We start from the raw sequence: 20,666 nt of genomic DNA on the forward strand, positions 1-20,666 counted from the left end.
GAGGAGTCGAGACTCGACTCTTAGCACATGTTTCTGTGGTCTGAAATCAGTACTTTTCCTTACAGAAAGTCAATGGTATCTGGGAGAGCAGCCAGTAACTGCTATAAAAGGATACGTGACCTCATTCAATAAACATCTCTGTTCGGGATGTAGCTTCTCTCCTGAGTTGCATTGGGACACTTTTTTTTTTTATCGGACTTTACTAATTCCCTTTGGGTGTCGAACGTGACAACTGTTTTTGTTGGGGAGGGGGCTTAAGACATTGTGTGCATTGATGCCTACTTCCGGGAGCAGTCCCAAGTCCCAGTTGTCTCTGGTGAGCAGGTTGGGATGGGACCTTTAGTTTATTATAAGTCCTAATGTTGAAGAGGAATGTTGTTCACTTGTCAGGTGCTGCCTTTCTTTGGCTCTTTGCCTCACGGTGTCCTTAAATTGAAGAGGGAGCGAAGATAGACGGAACAGCTACTCACCCCTTTGAATATCTTGATGTGAAAACTTGGAACCTATTTTGTGGCATTCTGATTTTCCGCCTGCGTTTCTGGGTCCTTTTCTTGAATGACAGCTGGCTGTGTCTGAGTTCTTCTGAATAATAGTCATCTGGGTGGCACACTATACAGAGATTGTATGGGTCTGTTTGAGCTTTTTCTTGCCACAGGCAGGTAATATCTCAAATAGTTAAGACATTGTATGGTTTTGAAGCTGTTTGAGAAGAGTTCCTGTTGGAAGAAAGTCCATAAGGTCGAGTTCAGTACTCTAAGATCCTGTTACAAAGAGCTAGAAAACAGACCTGACATAACTGTCTCTACTGTGGGGCACGAAGGGACACGAGAGGAATGGTGAGACCCTGATCAACAGTACCAGCTTTCATATTTGTGGAAACCTGTCTGCTACCAGTACCCTTCATTTCCATCTTTTTCCCATTGTTAAAAAAAAAAAAAAAAAGCTCGTGAAAGGTTTCTTTTCCTGTTTTTGCTAATATTATTTGTTTTAATTTGGTAGTTATTGTAAAATGAATGAAATGTCACCATCTTAGCCTTTTAATAGACTGCAAAGACATGTTCTCTATATTAAAGCACATTGTTGAAAAGTCTTGAGCATTTGTACATTTTAAAATAAATTTTATAAAGTGCTTTGGGATCCTGCGCTTCGGCGGGACAATTCAGTGCTTAGGATTTTGAGTAGAAATCCCCTTGAAGCAAACTAGGGTTGCAGACAGGTAAAAATCGAAAGAATCAAAATAGAAATAGTTTTACATTTTTGCCACTTTATAGACAACACATTAATAGAAAGAAAAAACACATAGCTAATTCAAACCAGTTCAGAGTGTTGACCTGAAATTTGTTTCTTGGAGGGTAGTAATCATATTGTCAGAATTCAGCGTTGTCTCACAGAGCAGTTATGACAAATTATTCTTTCATACCCGAAGTTTCTTTAGAATCTGCTGTAAATCACGCTGTGAGCTATCTTTCTTTGAGATTCCTGCAGAGCAGGTAGTGAAATGTTCTCCACACCCTGTAAATTACAAAGTTATCCTTTCTGGCGGATTTCACAAAGCCCCGTCTTTGTTTTGTTGCCTGGTTGACATAACCATGTTCTGACAAGATCCCAATGGTTTCATTAGATTTGTGACCTCGCTTTCTTGATCCCTCTTTTTAGGAGGATTGATATATCCCCCACAGCGTTTAGAAAAGGCTTTGCTCAAGAAGAAGCAAAGATCTCCAAGGAATCGGGCAACAAGGTAGTGTTTTTTCTTAAATTAAGCAGAATTATTGTACATTGGGTATTATCTTTAATAACATGTTGCTTTTCTTGCTCTCGACTTAAGTTTGTGTTTTTCTTTTAAGGATGTGCATAATTCTAAAATGATCTACAAAGGGTATAATGTTTATTAAATATATCAACACAACCTTTGTGAAGTGGTTAGAATATGGTAAAATGAGCCCAAAAAATCAATTGAGGTGAGCTTGAAAAGAGGATTTTTGGAACTCAAGTGCCCTTGATGAGAGAAGAAACTTGTTGTGGTTGTTATTTCTGCGTGTAAGTATTACATCAATTGTATACATGCAATATTACCAACCATGTTTGCAAACACCATGCATGTCAATGGAAAACTGTTACAATTTAATGTCAGAACAAAGTACGTGACTGCTCAATAGATTTTTAACACCTTGCACATTTGAGTTTATTGTTCCTTATTCAAAATATTTTTAAAGAAAAGGTTCATTTTTATTTAAACGCTTTGAAGCCCATAGTGGATATAAATCTCCTAGTATCACTGGTAATCCTAATTAGTAATTGTACTTAATTGTTATTTGAAGCTTGTTACATTAAAAAAAAAAAAAATGGTAATGGCTTCTAGATTATTTTTTTGTTTTTGATCCCGTAAGTGCCTTAACATCTGTCTTCCACTCATAATTTGAATACTCGTTTTCTTTTGTATTCAGAGGTCATTGCAAAGATTTGGATTGTACTTGTAGTAGACCACATTGAATACAATTGTGTTTGTTGCCAAAAATGCATTGGCTGGGCAGAGAGTTTAAACATTGTTTTTGCTTGTTCGTTGTAACGATGCACTTTTTTCAAATAGTTGCCCTTTGTTCAAGATTGTCTGGTGACTGGTCTGAATGTAACACGCAGTAATGAGCAAAATGTATTCTTCCAAACAGAAGATGGCCTCTGTTGCTTTCCAATGAGCATGCAAGACTCTTTATGCCTTTGAGAAAAAGCACGTGTTAAAATGAGACCTAATATAGGATCCGAGGGGCAGATTGTACATTGGGCTACTTTATTAGAGCTACTGTTGTCAATTTGGTCTTTCTCTGGAGCTGCTGCCTAGTCCATTTTACTAATTTTCACCGGTCCTCTCTCTGCAAGGTGGACCTTCTGCTAAAGCTAGCACACATTTGTCTTTTCATTTAAAGACAATTTGTCACCCCACTCCTGTTCCAATTTGTAGAAATGTCTGAAAATCCAAACACATGAAGTGTTCATGTTCAGTATGGTTTTCTGGCTTCTATAAGCCTTTGCTTCTTCTTAATTAAGTCTCTTTTTATTTTTTATTTTAACAGTACTAAAGTCACATTTCAACATTAATTTATCAGAGTAGTGGTTTCCTTACATTCAGTTGGGTTGCATTCACACTACCTTATGGAAGTATTAGACTGTCATGTTATTTCAATGATGTTATGTAGCAGTTTGTATGTTATCCTTGAGCAAATATTTTAAAACATACTGAAAATCCAATGCTTTTATGCTTGTCTCCGATTGTACTGAATTTACCAGGTGTTTGTTTGCTTACATGGAGTTAGATTAGGAGGTGGGGGATATGGTCTGATTTTATTCTGAATAAAATGCTTGTTTGAATCCGCCCAAGGATATCTAATATAACTGACATTATTTTCCTTTGTGTTATATTTATAGCACTTGTTAGAAAGGGTGGGTATTCTAAGACTGCATTTTAACATAATACCCTGTAATTTACTGCTTTTCATAAAACTAAGAATTAAACCGACAAAAAGATAAATTAACTGTAGGTTAATTGTTCACAGCCACGTCTTCAGGTGTACTCAAGAACACCGTGAGATTTGTTTCTTTTTATTAAAGTTTCTTTTCATTGAAGTAAGATGCTCCTAACTGAGGAAGATTTATAGAAATTTGTCCATTTCTGAAAGGGAGAAGCAATATTATCCATTGTAGCAAATGGTCAGGATTTAGGAGTATTATTTCAATCTCTGATTTTAACCAAAGGTGCACAGTAATAACGGGATTCTGGCACTGCAGGACAAAATAATATTGAAGATAAGTGAATGGTGGAGTAATTCAATGCATAATAAAAATTGTGTAATATAAATAAAATAGGATTTTTCATAAAAGGAAAGTAACAATTCCAAAGTTTAGTTTGAAGTGAACCTTAAAATAAGGAGGATGCTTTTAGTGATTTTGATGCAGGAAAGATAATATGCCAGCTTTCTGTATGCCTGGTAAAGAGGCAGGGGTTGAAAGGTCCTTCTGGAACTGCTGGTAAAAATGAAATATATTTGCTGTTCCCACCCAAGATTATGTGTACTCGTGTAGTTTGTTTAAATTGTGTGGCATTAGACAATGCCCTGTGAAAGCAGCACCTGATGTTCTCATACCTTGAGTATGTTGTGTACTAGAGAATGTTTGACCTTAAGCCGTAAGACTTATAATGCACAGTTTGGAGATAGGTATTTATTATTTTTTACCTATAATCGTTATTAATCTGTGTGTGGCTTAGAGAGAAACTAATCTGATTCAACATTGCTCTTGAAAAAAAAATCCACTTGTTTGAACTGAACTAGTGAATACTTTGCTCTGCATTTGGCATGCCATTTGGTAAATTAACCTTAGCACTGGTACGACCTGATCATTATGCATAATAATGTGGAGGACATTGATCAGTTATCGTATGTGCTTTTGAGTCTGAGCGGCAAGTTATGTTCTTTTTTCTTTTCCTCTAATTTTGCATCAGACAATTAGTTTTCTCTCAGATCTCTCACGCTAAGCACAAAAGTAAACCTACTGTTGTCAGAACTAAATTGTTTCACTTAAAAGTAATTGTTACTCATGATTGAGGCCTTAGCATAAATCTAACCTGTACATGGCCTTTTTTTCAGGCTGAAGGGAAATATAAGGACGAACCAGTGGAAATTGAACGGCGTAAAAAACATAAAGAGCACAAGCGAGGACGTTCACGAGAATCCCCGGACTCCAGAGATTCCAGCCGGTCACGTGAGAGATCAGTTGAGAAACCGACTAAGTCCCGCAAGGGGTCAAAGAAGCACAAGTAAGTAATTTTGGTGCGGTGTTTAAAATATATTGCAAGTGTGACATTTCAAAAGCAATGTTACTTTTTAGGTCGAAGCCTTCCGGGCAGCAGAGCGGTCTGGTTTGTTTAAAATAACTTGTCACATTTGCTGTGCATTCAAAGGAAGAGGTCAGAAGTCAGGCTCTGTATTCTGATGGAGTTTAGTTTTTACATTTGTTTCTCTGACTTCAGAGTGAGAGAACTTATCTGAGAATTTTGCTGGTTACTGGGGGGCAGGAAAGGGTGTTTTTCTCGCAGACGTCATTTAAATAAACTGCAAGTTTTTCAGAATATATCTGAATTGGGAACGTACACATTTTTTGGTTAATTCTGAATTGTTAGAAACATACTTTAATATGATCAAAAGAAATCAATACACTGGATGAGGTCACTTCCACACATTATCATCTGTGCACTGAATAGTTTTATTAGTAAAACTGTGTCTCTAAAATGTAATGGTCATTTCATTTGCAAATGTCATGTATGCTACCACACCATGGTTATTTCACTCTGTCAGTCAACCCTATGCTGCACCACTGCATATTAGTCTGCACCACTCCACACCATTGTACTGTACTCCACTCAGCACCACTCCAGGCCACTGCACTCCACACCACTTCAATTTAGTCCACTGCACTCCACTCCACCCTGCCATTGAACTCTGCACCACTCCATTGTGTGCCCCTCACTCTGCACCAGACAGTTGAATTCTGCACCACTGCACTCTGTGCCATACCATTGAACTCTGCGCCATACCGTTGAACTCTGCACTGCTGCAGTCTGCGCCGTACCGTTGAATTGTGCGCCTCTGCACTCTACGCCTATGCACTCTGCCTATACACTCTGCCAGTGTACACTACTCTGTACCTCTCCATCCCCCTGCGTCGCTGTGCTCTGCGCTACTGTACTCAAAACCACTCTACAACGCTGTCACTACTCTGCAATGCTGCACTCTGCGACATTCTGCTCTACTGCATTATATGCAACTACTCCTCAACACTGCTTTACTGCATTCTATGCCAGTGCACACTACGCTACTCTATTCTGCATCACTCAACCACATGCCACTGCACTCGAGCTCTCCATGTCACTGCTGCAGTCTGCCTCTGTACTCTGCACCACTACACTCTGCCATGCAGCATATTAATCTGCGCCACTGTATTTTGCAAGGTTTCATTATACACTGCTGAATTTGATGCCACTGCACTCTGCCACAATACCCTGCAACACTCTACCCCAGTGCACTCCACTCTGCGCCACTCCAGTATGCAAAACTCAGTTATAATTATAGGCACATCTTAAGGATCATACTCATATAAGTGAGTGCCTGATGGTTCTGTCTTTACTCAATAATGGTGGAATCAGATGAACTTCACAACTACTTTTAAAAAAAATGAAAGTGAAAGTTTTTCACTGTTTTAGTCGGTCCCACACTAGGGTCATCGCATGTGCCTGAAAGGACTTTTCTCCTTACACGCATGAGTTGCCTCATGTTTTGATAAGTTTAAACACTCATTTCAACTCAGATAGCGTTTATAAACGAAGTATTAATATTTTAACTTAAACACCCCTCTTCTCCCCTCCTCCCTGTAAGGAAATGCCTCCTTGGCATGGTTACCCCCTGACTTTTTGCCTTTGCTGATGCTATGTTTTGAATTGAAAGTGTGCTGAGGCCTGCTAACCAGGCCCCAGCACCAGTGTTCTTTCCCTAACCTGTACTTTTGATTCCACAATTGGCACACCCTGGCATCCAGATAAGTCCCTTGTAACTGGTACCTCTGGTACCAAGGGCCCTGATGCCAGGGAAGGTCTCTAAGGGCTGCAGCATGTATTATGCCACCCTAAGAGACCCCTCACTCAGCACAGACACACTGCTTACCAGCTTGTGTGTGCTAGTGAGAACAAAATGAGAAAGTCGACATGGCACTCCCCTCAGGGTGCCATGCCAGCCTCTCACTGCCTATGCAGTATAGGTAAGACACCCCTCTAGCAGGCCTTACAGCCCTAAGGCAGGGTGCACTATACCATAGGTGAGGGTACCAGTGCATGAGCACTGTGCCCCTACAGTGTCTAAGCAAAACCTTAGACAATGTAAGTGCAGGGTAGCCATAAGAGTATATGGTCTGGGAGTCTGTTTTACACGAACTCCACAGCACCATAATGGCGACACTGAAAACTGGGAAGTTTGGTATCAAACTTCTCAGCACAATAAATGCACACTGATGCCAGTGTACATTTTATTGTAAAATACACCACAGAGGGCACCTTAGAGGTGCCCCCTGAAACTTAACCGACTATCTGTGTAGGCTGACTGGTTCCAGCAGCCTGCCACACTAGGGACATGTTGCTGGCCCCATGGGGAGAGTGCCTTTGTCACTCTGAGGCCAGTAACAAAGCCTGCACTGGGTGGAGATGCTAACACCTCCCCCAGGCAGGAGCTGTAACACCTGGCGGTGAGCCTCAAAGGCTCACCCCTTTGTCACAGCCCCGCAGGACACTCCAGCTAGTGGAGTTGCCCGCCCCCTCCGGCCCCGGCCCCCACTTTTGGCGGCAAGGCCGGAGAAAATAATGAGAATAACAAGGAGGAGTCACTGGCCAGTCAGGACAGCCCCTAAGGTGTCCTGAGCTGAGGTGACTCTAACTTTTAGAAATCCTCCATCTTGCAGATGGAGGATTCCCCCAATAGGATTAGGGATGTGACCCCCTCCCCTTGGGAGGAGGCACAAAGAGGGTGTACCCACCCTATGGGCTAGTAGCCATTGGCTACTAACCCCCCAGACCTAAACACGCCCTTAAATTTAGTATTTAAGGGCTTCCCTGAACCTAAAGATTTAGATTCCTGCAACTACAAGAAGAAGGACTGCCGAGCTGAAAGACCCCTGCAGAGGAAGACCAGAAGACACCAACTGCCTTGGCCCCAGACTTACCGGCCTGTCTCCTGCCTTCCAAAGAACCTGCTCCAGCGACGCTTTCCAAGGGACCAGCGACCTCTGAATCCTCTGAGGACTGCCCTGCTTCGAAAAAGACAAGAAACTCCCGAGGACAGTGGCACTGCTCCAAAAGAACTGCAACTTTGTTACAAGGAGCAGATTTAAAGGCCCCTGCAATTCCCCGCAAGAAGCGTGAGACTTGCAACACTGCACCCGGCGACCCTGACTCGACTGGTGGAGAACAACCAACTCAGGGAGGACCCTCCGGCGACTCTACGACTGTGAGTAACCAAAGTTGTCCCCTCTGAGCCCCCACAGCGACGCCTGCAGAGGGAATCCCCAGGCTCCCCCTGACCGCGACTGTCTGAACTCCATTTCCCGACGGCTGGAAAAGACCCTGCACCCCCAGCCCCTAAAGAAACGGAAATTCTGTGCAGGAGTGACCCCCAGGAGGCCCTCTCCCTTGCCCAGGTGGTGGCTACCCCGAGGAGCCCCCCCCTTGCCTGCCTGCATCGCTGAAGAGACCCCTTGGTCTCCCATTGAAACCTGAAGGAAACCCGACGCGTGTTTGCACACTGCACCCGGCCGCCCCCGCGCTGCTGAGGGTGTACTTTCTGTGCTACTTTGTGTCCCCCCCCCCCCCCCGGTGCCCTACAAAACCCCCCTGGTCTGCCCTCCGAAGACGCGGGTACTTACCTGCTGGCAGACTGGAACCGGGGCACCCCCTTCTCTCCATTATAGCCTATGTGTTTTGGGCACCTCTTTGACCTTTGCACCTGACCGGCCCTGAGCTGCTGGTGTGATAACTTTGGGGTTGCTCTGAACCCCCAACGGTGGGCTACCTTGGACCAAAAACTGAGAACTGTAAGTGACTTACTTACCTGTGAAAACTAACAATAACTTCCCTCCCCCAGGAACTGTGAAAATTGCACTAAGTGTCCACTTTTAAAACAGCTTATTGTGTTTTATGACAAAAGTATTCATGCTAATGTAATGATTCAAAGTTCCTAGAGTACTTACCTGCAATACCTTCCAAACAAGCTATTACATGTGAAATTTGAACCTGTGGTTCTTAAAATAAACTAAGAAAAGATATTTTTCTATAACAAAACCTATTGGCTGGATTTGTCTCTGAGTGTGTGTACCTCATTTATTGTCTTGTGTATGTACAACAAATGCTTAACACTACTCCTTGGATAAGCCTACTGCTCGACCACACTACCACAAAATAGAGCATTAGTATTATCTCTTTTTACCACTATTTTACCTCTAAGGGGAACCCTTGGACTCTGCATGCTATTCCTTACTTTGAAATAGCACATACAGAGCCAACTTCCTACACTCCCCATTTCCCCCTCGAAGTTGGAGATGTCCACGCCTTGACTCTTTCTTTTCAGGTCAGATCTGAGGAGTACTTTTAGTGAAACCATCTAGTGTGTTTGTTTTTTTTTGGTTTTTTTCCTCTGCTGAGTGTTGTGCAGTGGAAGGTGTACACCTAATAGTGAGCAGATTTGTTTGAACAACAAACTCCTTGTTAAGGAAAAAGTCCTATAAGATGCGCATACGCTCTAAACTATGCAAAGTTTAAATTATGATTTTGTATCATCTTGTGCAAATAGAGCCTCAGATACTCATGCTTTCTTGATTGGCATTCCTTTAGCACATAATCTGACCTTAATATGGCGTTACAGCGCACTTGGTTATTTCCAAAACCTAGCAAGGTCTGATTCGGGTTAAGGATATGTGCAGTCAGTGGTTTGGAATTAAAAGGTGTACTTTTCTAATAAGAATTCAACGTTTAAACTGCTTAAAAAAATGGCTGCATTAGTTTCATATGGGCTTCCCATTAAAGAATGCATGTACGATAGTTCATCGGCACAGATCTTATTTCCTTCAGAAAGAAAGCCTCAATGCTGTTTTGCCATTTTATGTGCCAAATGTGGCCAGAATGGCTGGTTTATGTTATATTTTTGTTAGGACCATGACTTTTAGTGCACTAATATGCAGCTGTGCCTAGCTGTATATGGTGGCATAGCCTCCCTCAAGCTCCTGATTTGCTTTGAAGGGCGCCCCCAGTCCCCGCTCTGGTGCCAAACTGGACAATGGAAAGGGAAGTGACCTCTCCCATGTCCATCACCACCCCGGGGTGGTGCCCAGAGCTCCTCCAGGTGACCACCTGATTCTGCCATCTTGAATCCAAGGTGGGCAGAGGCCCCTGGGAGCATCTTAGTGGCCAGGTCAGGCAGGTGACATCACAGCCCCCTCCTGATAAGCGGTCACCATGCTAGGTGACCAGTCCCCCTTTCTGGGTCTCCCTCTTGGATGGGTCCTCCGATTTGACGTACAAGATTCCAGCAGGACTCCTCTGCATCGTTCACTTCATCTTCCGGCCACCAGGACTGCAACTGGACCCAGCAGGACTGCAACTGGACCCTCCAGGAACTGGCAATCTGCAACTCCAGCAAAGACTCTGCTTTGCAACATTGTTTCTCAGGCTCCTTCCAGCAACTGCAACATTTCCCTGGCTGTGCACCCTCTTGAGGGCGACAAGTCTTCAGCCTGCACAGGAAGCTAGAAGGAATCTTCTTGAAATGGAGGAGTCACTCCCCTGCATCCGCAGGCACTAACTGAAACGACGACCGGCTGCATGGATCTTGCATCACAGGTGGTGGTCTGGACTGACCCCTTGGTCCTCTGCCCCCTGTCCAACTTGGGAGACGGTGAGCCCTTGCCACTCCTTGCAGAACACTACCACTGTGCACCGCCACTCTTGCAGCAACCAAGGCTTGTGGTCTCTACTCCAAGGGATCTGCAGGCTCTGTAGCCCTGGCCCCCAGCACTTCCCTGCAAAGCAATCTCCTGCCTGCTGTTCCAGCAACGTGGGACTCCTCTCCAGGTGTGCTGAGTTGGCCTCACTGTGACTCCTGTACCTGCTGCCTGTGAGTTGCCTGTGGGGGCTGATCCTCGACTTCGACTCTTCACTGTCGAGGGTTATGTTGGACTCCCCTCCTTGGGTTGAGTACCCCCTGACCTTCCTGGTCTTTGGCTGCTCTGCAGCTCTTCTTCTGACTCTCTTGCCTTTACCAAGGATTGTTGGTGGCTATTCCTCACCACTGACTGACTGCAACTCTTCTTCCGACGTGGGACATCGACTGCATCACTTCTGCAACTCTTCTCCTGTGCAACATAGCCGACTCCTGGTCTTCACTGTTGACCTGCTCCTGCATCTCCAGAAGGGTGGGTAGTGGCTCCTGCCCCAACCGGACACTCCAGCTTGAACTGAACTTGACTGCCTGTGGCATAGGTAAGTCACCCCTCTAGCAGGCCTTGCAGTCCTAAGGCAGGGTGCAGTATACCACAGATGAGGGCAGTGCTGCATGTGCAATATGCCCCTACAGTGTACCAGTCCATTCTCAGACATTGTAAGGCCAGTGTGGCCATATAAAGTATATGGGCTGGGAGTTTGTCATTAGGAACTTGTAGGAAGTTGGCTCTGTATGTGCTATTTCAAAGTCAGGAATAGCATGCACAGAGTCCAAGGGTTCCCCTTAGAGGTAAAATAGTGGTAAAAATAGATAATACTAATGCTCTATTTTGTGGTAGTGTGGTCGAGCAGTAGGCTTATCCAAGGAGTAGTGTTAAGCATTTGTTGTACATACACATAGACAATAAATGAGGTACACACACTCAGAGACAAATCCAGCCAATAGGTTTTGTATAGAAAAATATCTTTTCTTAGTTTATTTTAAGAACCACAGGTTCAAATTCTACATGTAATATCTCATTCGAAAGGTATTGCAGGTAAGTACTTTAGGAACTTTAAATCATAAAAATTGCATGTATACTTTTCAAGTTATTGACAAATAGCTGTTTTAAAAGTGGGCACTTAGTGCAATTTTCACAGTTCCTAGGGGAGGTAAGTTTTTGTTAGGTTTACCAGGTAAGTAAGACACTTACAGGGTTCAGTTCTTGGTCCAAGGTAGCCCACCGTTGGGGGTTCAGAGCAACCCCAAAGTCACCACACCAGCAGCTCAGGGCCGGTCAGGTGCAGAGTTCAAAGTGGTGCCCAAAACGCATAGGCTAGAATGGAGAGAAGGGGGTGCCCCGGTTCCGGTCTGCTTGCAGGTAAGTACCCGCGTCTTCGGAGGGCAGACCAGGGGGGTTTTGTAGGGCACCGGGGGGGACACAAGTCCACACAGAAATTTCACCCTCAGCAGCGCGGGGGCGGCCGGGTGCAGTGTAGAAACAAGCGTCGGGTTTTCAATGTTAGTCTATGAGAGATCTCGGGATCTCTTCAGCGCTGCAGGCAGGCAAGGGGGGGATTCCTCGGGGAAACCTCCACTTGGGCAAGGGAGAGGGACTCCTGGGGGTCACTTCTCCAGTGAAAGTCCGGTCCTTCAGGTCCTGGGGGCTGCGGGTGCAGGGTCTCTCCCAGGCGTCGGGACTTTAGGTTCAAAGAGTCGCGGTCAGGGGAAGCCTCGGGATTCCCTCTGCAGGCGGCGCTGTGGGGGCTCAGGGGGGACAGGTTTTGGTACTCACAGTATCAGAGTAGTCCTGGGGTCCCTCCTGAGGTGTCGGATCTCCACCAGCCGAGTCGGGGTCGCCGGGTGCAGTGTTGCAAGTCTCACGCTTCTTGCGGGGAGCTTGCAGGGTTCTTTAAAGCTGCTGGAAACAAAGTTGCAGCTTTTCTTGGAACAGGTCCGCTGTCCTCGGGAGTTTCTGGTCTTTTCGAAGCAGGGGCAGTCCTCAGAGGATGTCGAGGTCGCTGGTCCCTTTGGAAGGCGTCGCTGGAGCAGGATCTTTGGAAGGCAGGAGACAGGCCGGTGAGTTTCTGGAGCCAAGGCAGTTGTCGTCTTCTGGTCTTCCTCTGCAGGGGTTTTCAGCTAGGCAGTCCTTCTTCTTGTAGTTGCAGGAATCTAATTTTCTAGGGTTCAGGGTAGCCCTTAAATACTAAATTTAAGGGCGTGTTTAGGTCTGGGGGGTTAGTAGCCAATGGCTACTAGCCCTGAGGGTGGGTACACCCTCTTTGTGCCTCCTCCCAAGGGGAGGGGGTCACAATCCTAACCCTATTGGGGGAATCCTCCATCTGCAAGATGGAGGATTTCTAAAAGTTAGAGTCACCTCAGCTCAGGACACCTTAGGGGCTGTCCTGACTGGCCAGTGACTCCTCCTTGTTTTTCTCATTATTTTCTCCGGCCTTGCCGCCAAAAGTGGGGCCTGGCCGGAGGGGGCGGGCAACTCCACTAGCTGGAGTGTCCTGCTGGGTTGGCACAAAGGAGGTGAGCCTTTGAGGCTCACCGCCAGGTGTGACAATTCCTGCCTGGGGGAGGTGTTAGCATCTCCACCCAGTGCAGGCTTTGTTACTGGCCTCAGAGTGACAAAGGCACTCTCCCCATGGGGCCAGCAACATGTCTCGGTTTGTGGCAGGCTGCTAAAACTAGTCAGCCTACACAGATAGTCGGTTAAGTTTCAGGGGGCACCTCTAAGGTGCCCTCTGGGGTGTATTTTACAATAACATGTACACTGGCATCAGTGTGCATTTATTGTGCTGAGAAGTTTGATACCAAACTTCCCAGTTTTCAGTGTAGCCATTATGGTGCTGTGGAGTTCGTGTTTGACAAACTCCCAGACCATATACTCTTATGGCTACCCTGCACTTACAATGTCTAAGGTTTTGTTTAGACACTGTAGGGGTACCATGCTCATGCACTGGTACCCTCACCTATGGTATAGTGCACCCTGCCTTAGGGCTGTAAGGCCTGCTAGAGGGGTGTCTTACCTATACTGCATAGGCAGTGAGAGGCTGGCATGGCACCCTGAGGGGAGTGCCATGTCGACTTACTCGTTTTGTCCTCACTAGCACACACAAGCTGGCAAGCAGGGTGTCTGTGCTGAGTGAGAGGTCTCCAGGGTGGCATAAGACATGCTGCAGCCCTTAGAGACCTTCCTTGGCATCAGGGCCCTTGGTACTAGAAGTACCAGTTACAAGGGACTTATCTGGATGCCAGGGTCTGCCAATTGTGGATACAAAAGTACAGGTTAGGGAAAGAACACTGGTGCTGGGGCCTGGTTAGCAGGCCTCAGCACACTTTCAATTGTAAACATAGCATCAGCAAAGGCAAAAAGTCAGGGGGCAACCATGCCAAGGAGGCATTTCCTTACAGAACTCCACAACTCAATAATAACTTCACTGAAGTCTGGGAAGTTTGGTATCAAACTTCTCAGCACAATAAACCCACACTGATGCCAGCGTTTGATTTATTGAAAAATGCACCCAGAGGTCATCTTAAAGATGCCCCCTGTATTTTAGCCAAACTTCTAGTGCAGGACTGACCGGTCTGTGCCAGCCTGCCACTTCCAGATGAGTTTGATGGGGTGAGAGCCTTTGTGCGCTCTGTGGTCAGAAAAAAAGCCTGCACTGGGCTAGTGGAGATGCCCGGCCCTTGACAAAGCCCCAATTTTGGCAGCAAGTCTGGCAGGAAAATTTTGGGAAAATGAGGAGTGACCACTTAAGCTGTGGCCACCCCTAAGGTGTCCAGAGCTGAAATGACCCCCTTCCTTGCAAAATGCTCCATCTTGGTTTGGAGGACAGGGACCAATAGGGTTAGGTCTGTGCACACCCCCTCCCTAAAGGCAGTGAACCCCAGAAAGGTGTAGTCACCCTCCGGGACAGTAGCCATTGGCTACTGCCCTCTGACCCCTATAATGCCCTTAAATTCAGGATTTAGGGCACCCCTCAACCTAGCTCGTCCGATACCTGGCGCCCTCAAAAAGAAGAAACTGACTGCTAAGCTGACCTCCAGCAGAGAAGACTGAAGACACCGACTGACTTGGCTCTAGCCCTACAGACCTGTCTCCAGCTTCTGGAACCCTGCAACTAAATGGCGACACATCTTGCAGGGCCAGCTCTCTCTTTAGAGCCTCAAGAGCACTGTCTGCACCTTAGAGGACCAAGAACTCCAGTAGACAGCAGCCCTGTCCAGAAAGAAACTGCAACGAAGGACTCCAGAAACATCCAGGAACCATGAGTCCTGCCCACTCTGCACCAGACACCCACGGCCCGTGTCCATGTGGCCCAAATGACTAGAGCTGGTCCCCTGGGTTGACCCCTCCTGCCCAAAATGACGACTCCTGTAGCCTAATTAGAGGACAACTCCCTGGACTGCGCCTGCTTCATCTTTGTGATCCCTGGGGTTCCCTCTTTGAAAAACATTGGACGCCTTACGCTGTTTGTACCCTGCACCCGGCCGCCCCTGTGCTGCTGAGGATGCTTGTTTGGTGTTGATATGCGACTCCCCCATAAACACTGCCTGCCAGCCATTTCTGTCTGAGCGCCCCCTGTCTCCTTTGGGTGCACAACACCAACTTTGACCTCTGCACCCATCCAGACCAGTGTTGCTGGTGGTGCACCCTTGGTGTCTTACTAAACTTTGCCCTGAGGACACCTTAACCCCCAAAGACTGGGATTGTAAGTCAAATACTTGCCTGCAAATTGTTACTTTTCCTCCTGTATGACTGCATTGCTTTCTGTGAGAAATTGCAATGCCCACTTTTGAAACTGAAAGTGTTTGATACTTGACAGTGATTGTAAGGAAATGCCTCCTTGGCATGGTTGCCCCCTGACTTTTTGCCTTTGCTGATGCTATGTTTACAATTGAAAGTGTGCTGAGGCCTGCTAACCAGGCCCCAGCACCAGTGTTCTTTCCCTAACCTGTACTTTTGTATCCACAATTGGCAGACCCTGGCATCCAGATAAGTCCCTTGTAACTGGTACTTCTAGTACCAAGGGCCCTGATGCCAAGGAAGGTCTCTAAGGGCTGCAGCATGTCTTATGCCACCCTGGAGACCTCTCACTCAGCACAGACACACTGCTTGCCAGCTTGTGTGTGCTAGTGAGGACAAAACGAGTAAGTCGACATGGCACTCCCCTCAGGGTGCCATGCCAGCCTCTCCCTGCCTATGCAGTATAGGTAAGACACCCCTCTAGCAGGCCTTACAGCCCTAAGGCAGGGTGCACTATACCATAGGTGAGGGTACCAGTGCATGAGCATGGTACCCCTACAGTGTCTAAACAAAACCTTAGACATTGTAAGTGCAGGGTAGCCATAAGAGTATATGGTCTGGGAGTCTGTCAAACACGAACTCCACAGCACCATAATGGCTACACTGAAAACTGGGAAGTTTGGTATCAAACTTCTCAGCACAATAAATGCACACTGATGCCAGTGTACATTTTATTGTAAAATACACCACAGAGGGCACCTTAGAGGTGCCCCCTGAAACTTAACCGACTATCTGTGTAGGCTGACTAGTTGTAGCAGCCTGCCACAAACCGAGACATGTTGCTGGCCCCATGGGGAGAGTGCCTTTGTCACTCTGAGGCCAGTAACAAAGCCTGCACTGGGTGGAGATGCTAACACCTCTCCCAGGCAGGAATTGTCACACCTGGCGGTGAGCCTCAAAGGCTCACCTCCTTTGTGCCAACCCAGCAGGACACTCCAGCTAGTGGAGTTGCCCGCCCCCTCCGGCCAGGCCCCACTTTTGGCGGCAAGGCCGGAGAAAATAATGAGAATAACAAGGAGGAGTCACTGGCCAGTCAGGACAGCCCCTAAGGTGTCCTGAGCTGAGGTGACTCTAACTTTTAGAAATCCTCCATCTTGCAGATGGGGGATTCCCCCAATAGGGTTAGGATTGTGACCCCCTCCCCTTGGGAGGAGGCACAAAGAGGGTGTACCCACCCTCAGGGCTAGTAGCCATTGGCTACTAACCCCCCAGACCTAAACACGCCCTTAAATTTAGTATTTAAGGGCTACCCTGAACCCTAGAAAATTAGATTCCTGCAACTACAAGAAGAAGGACTGCCTAGCTGAAAACCCCTGCAGCGGAAGACCAGAAGACGACAACTGCCTTGGCTCCAGAAACTCACCGGCCTGTCTCCTGCCTTCCAAAGATCCTGCTCCAGCGACGCCTTCCCAAGGGACCAGCGACCTCGACATCCTCTGAGGACTGCCCCTGCTTCGAAAAGACAAGAAACTCCCGAGGACAGCGGACCTGCTCCAAGAAAAGCTGCAACTTTGTTTCCAGCAGCTTTAAAGAACCCTGCAAGCTCCCCGCAAGAAGCGTGAGACTTGCAACACTGCACCCGGCGACCCCGACTCGGCTGGTGGCGATCCAACACCTCAGGAGGGACCCCAGGACTACTCTGATACTGTGAGTACCAAAACCTGTCCCCCCTGAGCCCCCACAGCGCCGCCTGCAGAGGGAATCCCGAGGCTTCCCCTGACCGCGACTCTTTGAACCTAAAGTCCCGACGCCTGGGAGAGACCCTGCACCCGCAGCCCCCAGGACCTGAAGGACCGGACTTTCACTGGAGAAGTGACCCCCAGGAGTCCCTCTCCCTTGCCCAAGTGGAGGTTTCCCCGAGGAATCCCCCCCTTGCCTGCCTGCAGCGCTGAAGAGATCCCGAGATCTCTCATAGACTAACATTGAAAACCCGACGCTTGTTTCTACACTGCACCCGGCCGCCCCCGCGCTGCTGAGGGTGAAATTTCTGTGTGGGCTTGTGTCCCCCCCGGTGCCCTACCAAACCCCCCTGGTCTGCCCTCCGAAGACGCGGGTACTTACCTGCCAGCAGACCGGAACCGGGGCACCCCCTTCTCTCCATTCTAGCCTATGTGTTTTGGGCACCACTTTGAACTCTGCACCTGACCGGCCCTGAGCTGCTGGTGTGGTTACTTTGGGGTTGCTCTGAACCCCCAACGGTGGGCTACCTTGGACCAAGAACTAAGCCCTGTAAGTGTCTTACTTACCTGGTAAAACTAATCAAAACTTACCTCCCCTAGGAACTGTGAAAATTGCACTAAGTGTCCACTTTTAAAACAGCTATTTGTGAATAACTTGAAAAGTATACATGCAATTTTGATGATTTGAAGTTCCTAAAGTACTTACCTGCAATACCTTTCGAATGAGATATTACATGTAGAATTTGAACCTGTGGTTCTTAAAATAAACTAAGAAAAGATATTTTTCTATATAAAAACCTATTGGCTGGATTTGTCTCTGAGTGTGTGTACCTCATTTATTGTCTATGTGTATGTACAACAAATGCTTAACACTACTCCTTGGATAAGCCTACTGCTCGACCACACTACCACAAAATAGAGCATTAGTATTATCTATTTTTACCACTATTTTACCTCTAAGGGGAACCCTTGGACTCTGTGCATGCTATTCCTTACTTTGAAATAGCACATACAGAGCCAACTTCCTACAGTGATACACTCATGAAACTGTACTAACCTGCAACAAAGATTTTTCTGGTTCTAGAAATAAAGTAACAAAGTATATTTTTGATACATAAAACAATTGGCCTGGAGTTAGTCGTTGAGTGTCTGCTTTATTTCTTGACTGTGTGTGTACAACAAATGCTTTGCACTACCCTCTGATAAGCCTAACTGCTCGACTGCATTACCACAAAAAAGAGCATTATTATCATATACTTTAGGCTCTGGGGAACCCCTGGACCCTGCGCATACTATGCCTCACTTTGGTATAGTATATACAGAGTCAGCTTCCTTAGCCGCAGTGGTAACCCCAGGAAAGGAGCCCTCCGAAGCCTTGAAAGAGAGACCACTGTAGGAAAAACTCCAGACAAGTTTTTGATGGCTGTACAAGGAAAAGACGTTTGACGCCAAAACATTAAAGGGTGCTTTTGGAGCATAGAAGCTTGGCAAACGATCCGTCAAAAAAGACTCTTTGATGTGAAGTGGAAGACTGCAGAGAAGCTTTATGCCGAACTGTTGGCCGTGATAGAGAGAGAAGATGGCTGTAGGCTGAAATTGCGGTTCTGTTACAGAAGTGCAAGTTCTTGGACAAAAGTGTAAAGGAGTTTAAAATTCCGAAAAAAAACCTGGAGCGAAAGAGCAGGGAGAGTTAAGCGTTGAAGACATCAAGCCTCCCCGAACACCAGAGCCTCAACAAAACAAGGAGGAACGTTTTAATGAAGAGGAGGAAGAACAGATGACAAGGTTATATGAGGGTTCTGAGTAATCGGAGGCTCAATGGCAGGACTTAGACTTGAGTCACCTGAAGAATGGGTAGACTGCTACCCATCCAGACCATCGCCACCAAATAACATTAATATCTTCAACCAGGTGATTAAAAAAAAAAAAATGGTTTCCAATTGGAAGAAAAGCCACACTCCTGTTTCTTACTAGAAACTTCTGCCCACACAATTCAAGAGTTGATATTTGCCCATGTTCGCAAGTGTGTTGGAGCAGGGAAGGGAGGCTTAAAGACCAAGTGCTGAGTAAGAAGGGAAGGCCACATGCCGAGCAGGGAAGGGAGTCCTTCGAAGGCCACTTGCCAGCGGTAACTCCAAGGGCAGAGAAAAAATATAAGTTCTCCTCAAAAGATGTGGTCTACTTTAAAGGTTGTGCACCAGCTGACTCAATTATTACAGCTACAGCCAGGAAAAGGGCCAACATCCCATCAGAGAAGCGCAGCGAATCAGTGGCGCTTCACAAATTCTAATGCCCTCCTAAATCACTATGCCTTTCAAAACTGGGAGGGCGTGGCTGATTTAGTGAAACATCTACCGTAACAATACTGGAAAAGAGTGGCACACCTGGTGGAAGAGGGCAAGAACTTAGTCAGCACTAGATGTAGCTGACACATCCAGCAGGCAAATGACAGCTATCACACTACGCTGCTATTTTGGGCTCAGAATTTCTTGATTTAAACCAGGAGGACAAGCTAACATTCTTAATGGCTCATTCAATGGCAGACAGCTGTGGGGAAGTGCAGTCGACGATACTCTAAACTAGCTTAAAAGGATGACGCTGCGAAGTTGATGAGAGCGCTCAAGTTCAGAGAGGGAGTATGCGAAGTAGGACAATACCTTCCCAAAGGCCCTCGTTACGGGGTAGCTTCCAGTCGGGCTTAAGCTACTGAACAAACCAGTTAAGCAGTCAAACAACACAACCTCAGCAGAGCTGGCAAAATACCAACAGGGAAGGCAGTCCTTTTCAGGGCCGAACATGCAGAAGTGGACTATCATAAAGGGGAAGGTTCTACACATTCAAATAAGTGATTTACCAATAGTCACAAAACGTTCAAAAACCACATCAGGGGGGGGGGGGTTTAAAAAAAAAAAAAAAAATCTTACACACACCACCAAAAGGAGGAATTATTAAGGGGGAAAAAAAAGAAAAATTCATTAGTGGCAGATCACATGAGACAAATGAATTCTAAACATAATACAATACAAATATTGCATTAAACATATCAAAACCCCTCCATCCAAGGGTCCTTGGAGAAAGGTCCTTTGTAAGGAGGCGACTTCCAGACTACTCTGAGGTAGAGGCGTTCTTGGAAAAGGATTCAATAGAACCTGTTTCCAAATCAAAGGAAAATATTCAACTTATTTCCTAATCCCAAAGATGGATCCCTCTGGCCGGTTCTAGACCCAAGGTTTATAAACAAATTTATCAAAACCCCAAAATTAAAAATCATAACCTTGCAGGAAGTCATACCACAATTACAAATTGGAGATTACATGGCAACAATAGACTTAAGACCACTACTTGCACATCCCAGTGAATGCAACACACAAATACCTCTGATTTTGTACTGGCTTCTGGAATCAAATTGGCACCAACAGTACTCCCAAAGTGTCTAGCAGCAGTTTCAGCTCATATACAAAGACCAGGCATTCACGTCTATCCCTACCTAGACAACTGGCTGATTGGAGCCAGCTCACACAGTGCAGAGCGCACATACAGCAAATAATGAAGTCAGTATTCACATTGGGGTTCTCAAAAAACATGGAGAAATCATCCAAGGAACCAGAACAGAAGAATGGTTCCGGGACCTAGGATTAACTCTATCCAGTGGAAAATGTACCCCAT

At 46.2% G+C, this 20,666-nt stretch overlaps 1 protein-coding gene across 7 annotated transcripts in view; it reads left to right on the plus strand.

Moving 5' to 3' along the window:
- The window catches only part of THRAP3 (thyroid hormone receptor associated protein 3), a 222,794-nt gene that overhangs the window by 151,827 nt on the left and 50,301 nt on the right, over positions 1-20,666 (plus strand). For all 7 annotated transcript variants that reach the window (XM_069223850.1, XM_069223848.1, XM_069223853.1 and 4 more), the window contains 2 exons: positions 1,657-1,738; positions 4,638-4,807. In XM_069223850.1, the coding sequence (XP_069079951.1) occupies positions 1,657-1,738; positions 4,638-4,807 (252 nt within the window). The remainder of the gene's footprint in view (positions 1-1,656; positions 1,739-4,637; positions 4,808-20,666) is intronic.

The sequence above is a fragment of the Pleurodeles waltl genome, chromosome 3_1 (genome assembly GCF_031143425.1).
Source record: "Pleurodeles waltl isolate 20211129_DDA chromosome 3_1, aPleWal1.hap1.20221129, whole genome shotgun sequence".
Lineage (NCBI taxonomy): Eukaryota > Metazoa > Chordata > Amphibia > Caudata > Salamandridae > Pleurodeles > Pleurodeles waltl.